We start from the raw sequence: 7768 nt of genomic DNA on the forward strand, positions 1-7768 counted from the left end.
TGAGGCTAGGAGGGCAGCCCTGGGTTATGTTGTAGAGGGGATTATTGGTCAGTTATAGGTTGTTCTAAAGGGCATTTGAGATTTTGCAATTTCCATAATAGTCTGAGTCACAATTAGAATTTTGCTTGTGTTAATTTTTTGAATGTTTTGAGTCTTTCAAAAAAGTAAATAAATATAATTTTTTGTTTTTTTATTTTATTTTATAATAAAGTTACATCTTGTTAGGTGAAAATTGTTGTAAACTGAAGATTGCATTTAAATGCTCATACATTAACCCTATGTTGTGCATGGAATTTTCAGGACTATTTTTAACCCTTCACCTCAGAAAGTCCAGTTCCTTGATATGAGATGGTTGATAGTACATGGAAGAAGTTCAGAGGTTCAGGTTAATGAGCATTTCACTTGATTTGGGCTCATTGCCTGTAATCTCTTTTCTAATCCTTTATTTATGGGTTAAAAACAGGATCTATGTTTCTTAGAGTTCATCTGTTGTGGCAGATTTTCCCCTAACTGGAAATCATATTCTTCAGTTGGCATCACCATAGTCATAATCATTTCCACTGCAATTAAGGGGAAAGGGTTCAGAAGCAGATGAACACTTAAGAAGGGAAGATCCTTTTTTCATGCAAATCTTGGAAATAAAGAAAAAAGGAAATGGAAATACAGAATAAATCACATCCCACGTAAATAGAATGGAAAGCAGTCTCTGCTTCTCCTAGAGAGTGGGGGCAGATTTTAACACTGAAATCTTATATGAAATGCATGGCCTACTGTCTTAGGGAAACAAATACTGTGTTTGGCCTGTTTGGTGACCATAGAAACATCTATTTTTCACATTTAGCTGAAGCAGATAATCACATTTCATGTTGCTGTTTCTTACAATGTGATTGAGTCTCTTAAGTACATGCTATACCTTTTTCATCTTCAAGGTAAATTTCCCTGTGCCTGGTAAAATCAGAATTTGTGAATGGCTCCAGAGAATTCGAGGAAGGGACACAAAACAGCAAGAAACATGATTCATTGCAGACTTGCAAACTGTAAACTTACAGTGTTAGCAGCATGATGATTAAAGGGATTAGGAGTATGATTCTAGAATCATTTTTCACCCAAAAGTTTTGAAGTCATACTCCTTAGTGATTTTTTTTTTCATGATTGTCTTAAAAAAAAGCTTTTAGGGGCAGCTAGGTAGCGCAGTGGATAGAGTACCAGCCCAGAAGTCAGGAAGACCTGAGTTCAAATGTGATCTCAGACACTTAACACCTCCTAGATGTGTGATCCTGGGCAAGTCACTTAAATAAATAAATAAAAAAAAGCTTTTAAAGCAAATTTAATTTTAAAACTTCCTCCTCTCTTTTGGGTATATTTGGCATATGTTCTTAGAATATACTTTAGAACAGTAGTGTCAAACTCAAGCAGAAATGGGGGCCACTAACCAAACATAAAGATCCCTGCAGACACATGTTAATTTAGAAAAATCATGTATTAATATTATCTCTATTTTGTTGCATTTTTATTTATTTTGTTAATGATTTCCCAACTATAGTTTAATCTTAAACTTTTTTGTTGTTGTTGTTGTTTTTGTTGTTTAGCCTAATAAATGCTATTCATATTACTGGGATAAGTTAGAGAATGATACTTCATTTTAAGCTTTATTACTCCCTTTTTAATCCTTCAGTCCTAAGTAAGGCCTTTGTTTCCCTTATTGACTTGTAATTGTGCATTTGTTTATCATGTGCCTGGATGTGGTCCATTTAGATTTCCTTTCTGGGTTACTGAATGTTGCTATAAGCCTCTAGCTCTAGAGCTAGAAAGAAAGAAAGAAAGAAAGCCATCTAACTGTATCTTACCTTACTGCCATTTTCTTTGGGATGTTAGGTTTTGTCTTCAGAACTGAATATGTATGAGTCACAGAGCCAAGAATACAAGTATGAGATTGAGAGACTTGCCAATGAACTGCTTAGTGTGAAGAAGAAATACCTTACTCAGAAACGCAAGGAACAAAATCAGAAGTAAGAGTTGTGATTCATTTCCCCCTTTCCCCTTTATTCTGTATTATTTGCATAAGTGAAAAAATGGTACAAACATCAAGAAAACTTCAAAATGTCATTGAGGGGCAGAGAACCTATGAGGGTAACATGAGAAAACAGAAGGCAGATGACAAATTTAATTTTAAAGCTAGGTCAAGGGTTCAGATTTTAATCTGGGGCTCTGATTCACTAATGTCTGTCACTAATTGGTAAACATCTAGTCAGAGTGAAGAATACATGATGAGATATTTTAGCCTGCTTTGGGAATTTATGAATAACTTTTTGGCTGTGTGATTCAAAATCAGTATTGCTTTGCTCAGTCTCATTCACATTTAAGACTACAAGTATTTCTGGTGAGCAGATCAGAAGAACAGAGATTAATTAAGAACACGATGATAATGCAGCTTTTATGTTACTTTTATGTTTAGAATTGACAACAGTTGTTGGCTCTAAATGACCTTCCTTAAGTTTTAAGAGAGTCCCTCTTAAGTTTCTAGGTTCTTGTTTCTTTTCAGTAATATAATTTTGAGTTTCCTTATGTTTAAGTAATTTATTACTTTGGCCTCATCTCAGGGTTAGTGAAGTTAAGGTTAGCAGATTTCACTCTTAATTGGTGAACCTAGAAATCTTCAGGCTCTCCATAGCATTGTCAAAACAATGCAGATATTTCCAGATGCAAAGTGCTTTGCAAAACTTAAAGCACTATATAAAGTGTTAACTATTATTATGCTTATGCTGATAATTTAGTGGTTTTTGAGTATGGATATTTCAATTGCATGAAGATTGGAATGTGCTAGCAAATGATGCAGATGTTTTTGAGGTATTTGCCTGTGTTCCTCTTACTTCATTAGCAAAGTTAATTCATCTTTCCAACCCTCCTTGAAAAATCTCTTAATTAAAATTTTTGGATGCCTACCCTTCAGTGGAATAGAACACTGCTATAATGAAGGTAGCATTGGTTAAATGCTTTCCTTAACTAAATGTTAAGATCACCTTTTGGATGGTAATGCTGTGTTTGACATAAGAAGCAGCTTTGTGCAATTGGAAAGCTTGCCAGATCCAGAATCAGAGGAGTTTTTTTTTGTGTCTTTGTTGTGCCTTTGCCACATCCTGATTATGATAGCCTTTTTAATAATGGCCAACATTATGAATTTCTCTGGGTCTTCATTTTCTCATCTCTAAAATGAGAGAATGGACTTAGATTACTTTTAAAGTCTCTTATCATTCTAAATCAAAAATCCTATAAACTTTTTTCAAAGTAAAGAATTTAGTCAATGGTTTATTTACTTAATGCCTAATAGCTAGGATTTTGCTTGGATTTTTATTTTAGACTGAAATCTATTAAAGATTCATCTTTTAAAGATGCATTAGTTTACTACCTGAGATATGAATGTAATTCTGGAGAAACTGAGGCAAGATAGAGATTAGAGAGTTTTCAATATTTTATTTGGATTTCTGAGAGGGAGAGATAGTCTGGAGGCAGAGCAGAATCCATTCTGCGCAGCTCCAGGGCTGAATTGGACCTCAAAGAATCCAGCATCATATGTAAGATTCCAATGATTTTTATATGTGGCTCTAAGATCAGGGGAGACAAAGGCAAGGGGGTGGAGCACTGAGAGCAGGAATGGACTGTCAATCCAGTTCTGACAGAGTGGGAGGTGAGGACCATAAATTCTGATAAACTGGGAGTGAAGGGAGTGGTCACTAGACACAGAAAGTCTGGAACTTAGAGATAGAGAATACTAATTAGGTATCTAAGGTAGGATATCTGGAGTTTTATGTTTTGGAATGCCAGAGTGGCCAGATCTCTACAACCCTTATTATCTCAGCCCTAATAATAGGAAGGGGGAGGGGTTGTAACCAGGGAGATTGAGGCAGAACAATTTAGAGAAACTGAGGCAGGACAATTTGGGGAAACTGATGCATAACATGATCACTTTCCGTCTCCTTCCTGCCAGGATATAAGATCTAGTCTATATTTATTTCTCAGTCATTACTAGAAAGCTCTAGGCTCAGAGTGTGGTGACCTGTCACTCTTAATTATCTTAATCTTCCATGATAGTTTTCCTATAGAATCCTTTGTTTCCTATAAACATAAACTATCTATGATTTTGTTAGTTTTTAGTTGAGTGATTCCATTTGCTTTGAGGTCTGCACTTCAGAAAAAAAGAAGACATGAGAATGGTGAATTTATAGGAGAGAAACAAAAGTTTTGAAGAAAACTATGAGGTGGCAAAATTTAAAATGTTAGGAAGTATTTAAACTAGAAAAAAATGACTAAAGGGAATCAAAATTGCATGTTAAAATAAAGAGATTTATTAATATTAGTCGACTATGATGAAGCCCAAGAGTATTAAGCTAAAATTTATTCTTTTGGGGAAATTTAAGTTAGTTGGTGGTAGGAAGGGAGGTGGAAAAGAAGATGCCATGCATATATAGTAGGCAACAATTGCATGAGTTTTCAGGACATGTGAGAGGTTTATCCTTGCTGAGGACATTTAAAACTAAAGATTTTTGCCCATGTACTGAGGATAGTTTGATGATAATGAAAAATAGATTGATTAGCTAATGATTTAAATTCTTTACTTCCCAGGAATGATTTTGAATAATATCTCCTACTCTTCTGACTCTTCAGGCTATTTTTTTTTTTTTTGGCTTCTCCTGGACACAGCCTCTCTCCCACCTCAGTTCATCTTATCAGTTTTTATCTCTTTTCATTGTGTGGGATGTAGAAGACTCTTACCCAAAATGACTTCTCAGAGATCACTCAAAATAGAAAGCAGGTTTATTAAACCTCTGGAGGATGAGCTATTCTATTCCAAGATAAGGGAAAGAGAAAGCTTGTGGTAGGAAGGCTAAAGAAATAGTAAAGATACACAGCTTTTATACAAGAGATTATATCATAAGTAAAAGAGCATTGAGAAAGGGGGGGAGGCATCTAATTGGTTGTTGCTATCCAGAGAGATTGGAATGGAAGGTTTCTGTTTCCCCAAAATCACCTGATTTCTAGGAAACAGAAAATCAGGCTTTCAGGCTTCAGATATAGCTGGCCATGGCTCAAGTAAATATGGGCCTGCACATATTATACAGGTCATAGGGGAAACATAGAAATAATGAAAATAAAAAAGCAGAAAAAGAATTCACACATTTCTGTAAGTTCTTCACCTTATGTCTCTATTCCACCCATCATTCTTCTTAACTCACTAGTTTTTTAAGTCATTCTTCCCATCTTCCATAATTCCCAACTCAAGTTTCCTTTAGGATGTACTTGTGTTATCAATCTGACTTTTCCCTAATTCCGCATTCTCTTAAAGAAATAAATTTGTGTTTCTCAAAGTGGAATTACTTTTAAAAATTCCTAAAAGAATTAAGATGTTATGATTTGGGGTTTCTGAAAATGTTTTTCCTTTTGAGCTTTAATTTCAGGGAACTTGCTGATAAAAAAGGAAACATAATATGCCAACAAGGAGATCTCTGTAACCCCTTACAACAATTTAATATTTAATTTTTTTCCTTTAGATTTTGTCTAATGAACTTATTTTCCTCTTATTGTATGTTTAACAAAGTTCCAGTAATAATTGCTGCAACTTGATGTTTACAGAATATTTGTTTTTTTATGAAGTTATATAAATACCTACTGATTTCGGTACATATGAAATAAAAGTTTTTCAGGGACTTTTTTAAAATTAAAAAGTTGATGATGAATTTGATTATTCTTCAGTGAAGAGAAAAAAACCAAATACACCTTTATTGATCCTTTAAAAACAAGCAAGTATTTCATAAAACTGCAAGATCAGTAGGAATTGGGAGCCAACAAAGTTCACAGCACTCTAGTTATAATGAGGTCTTTTGTAAAGGGCTGAGGCTTGAGTTGATGCACTGAGGTCCCAAGCACGTGAGGCTAAATAGTAATCCTAGAAGGAGAGTATGTAAACAAGTCACACATACACCTTCTAGGACTAGGCAATTGTCAGCATAATGGGGGAAGAGTTTAGTAGGACAATTGAGTTAATACTTCTCCAAGCAATATATTAATAGAGTATGGCCCAATTACTATTTAGCCTCATGTGCTTGGGACCTCAGTGCATCAACTCAAGCCTCAATCCATTACAGTCTTCTATCCATATTTAGGCTCACATTAGGAGGGTTCACTTAGTTATTGCTATTTCATAATCCAAATGTTATCAGTAGTTAACTCATTAAGTTTGTCAGCTTTAATCAGCTTATTTTAAATGGTTAAATAATTGTACCAAAGAACTCTGGTAGCATCAGACTTTCAAGAGAAGAAAGATGATAAATCAACTAACTTTTTTTTTCTTCCTTTTTAAAGGAATAAGGACAACCTCGCCATTATAGAAAATACCTATCCAACGCCCAGACCTGGCCCTCGATATACTGGTGGAGGATTCCCCATCAATAAGACAACCAAGGCAATAGCTTAAAATCTGGAACAACTAGCAGTACCCAATTGATTAATCAATTACATTTGCTCAGAATTGTTTGGAAGGCATGTTTTCTATGTCCAATGGATGAGGAATTTCCACTCAATTCAATACTTGGATTCCAGGAAGCAAAATGAAATAATACTCAATAAGAATCAGCAGAGTTGCAGACATTTAACAAAGATGAAGTTTGCGTTGATCTGTGTGGATATAAACAGATTGTACTTAGATCTATTCGGTTAAGCTGTTTGAGCCAAATCTTTGGCTGTTACATCTGATTGACTTGAAATGTATCAAACCTAGACACTCCACGTGGAAAAGCTTTGGAGTTTAATTTTTGTTTTTAGATAATATTATTACTTTTGATGTTTTGTATTTTTAGAAATGTTTTTGAAATCTAGTGCATATTCTCCAGCCTTCTAAATAAAAAGCTACTTTTTTATCCTCTGTTAACAAGTCAAAAGACAAAGTAATTGCATGAGTTGCTGAAGAAAGTGGAACTCTCAATCTTTTAAAAATGAGTATTTTGAAAATGATTTCTATATGGAAGCTATCTTCAGGTCTGAGGGAAGAAAACTATTCCAAAGAGACATGCTAACAATGTATTATTTTTAAAAATCACAACAAATACAAAATATTTTTAGAGATTTTGATATTTGCTTTGTTAGAATATATAATATAATAATGAAGCCAATGTATGAAAACTTCAGAATAAGGACTTAATTTAGGGAACTAGTAAAAATATGGTAGAGATCTGTTTTATCCTTTATTCTAGGAGTCTGAGGTATGGCTTCCAATGCATGTTTTCTCTTTGATTTAATAGTTATTTGGGCTTCATCTCAGAGTTCTCTCTTATTAAGAGAATGATCTGCTCCTTCAGTAATATTATTTGAAGGCACTGATTTATCTTTTCGGGCTTTCTTCTCTCTCTCTCTCTCTCTTTCTTTCTCTCTCTTTTTCTACCTTTCTTTGATAACTATAGCCAAAAACTTTACAGTGACCAAAGAACAGCCTTTGAAAGATTGCTTCTGTTTCTTTCCTTCCTTCCTTCCTTCCTTCCTTCCTTCCTTCCTTCCTTCCTTCCTTCCTTCCTTCCTTCCTTCCTTCCTTCCTTCCTTCCTTCCTTCCTTCCTTCCTTCCTTCCTTTTTTCTCTTCTTTGGTGATACTTTAATTTAAAGCCATCCAAATTTTTTTCAGGTAAATGAATTTGCTTCTTAAGTATTTGAAGCTCATTTAAATTATCTGGGGAAAATATTAGGTATGTCAGGGAATTTTTGGGGTGAAGATTTGTATTGACC

The 7768-nt window shown here is 34.5% G+C and overlaps 1 protein-coding gene across 2 annotated transcripts in view; it reads left to right on the forward strand.

Moving 5' to 3' along the window:
- CFAP58 (cilia and flagella associated protein 58) overlaps window positions 1-6916 on the forward strand; it is a 118894-nt gene extending 111978 nt beyond the window's left edge. For both annotated transcript variants that reach the window (XM_051981363.1, XM_051981364.1), the window contains exons 17-18: window positions 1876-2009; window positions 6358-6916. In XM_051981363.1, coding sequence (XP_051837323.1) covers window positions 1876-2009; window positions 6358-6469 — 246 coding nt within the window. In that variant the 3' untranslated portion in view covers window positions 6470-6916. The remainder of the gene's footprint in view (window positions 1-1875; window positions 2010-6357) is intronic.
- Window positions 6917-7768: the final 852 nt, after the last annotated feature.

This window comes from Antechinus flavipes, chromosome 2 (assembly GCF_016432865.1).
Source record: "Antechinus flavipes isolate AdamAnt ecotype Samford, QLD, Australia chromosome 2, AdamAnt_v2, whole genome shotgun sequence".
Classification (NCBI taxonomy): Eukaryota; Metazoa; Chordata; class Mammalia; order Dasyuromorphia; family Dasyuridae; genus Antechinus; species Antechinus flavipes.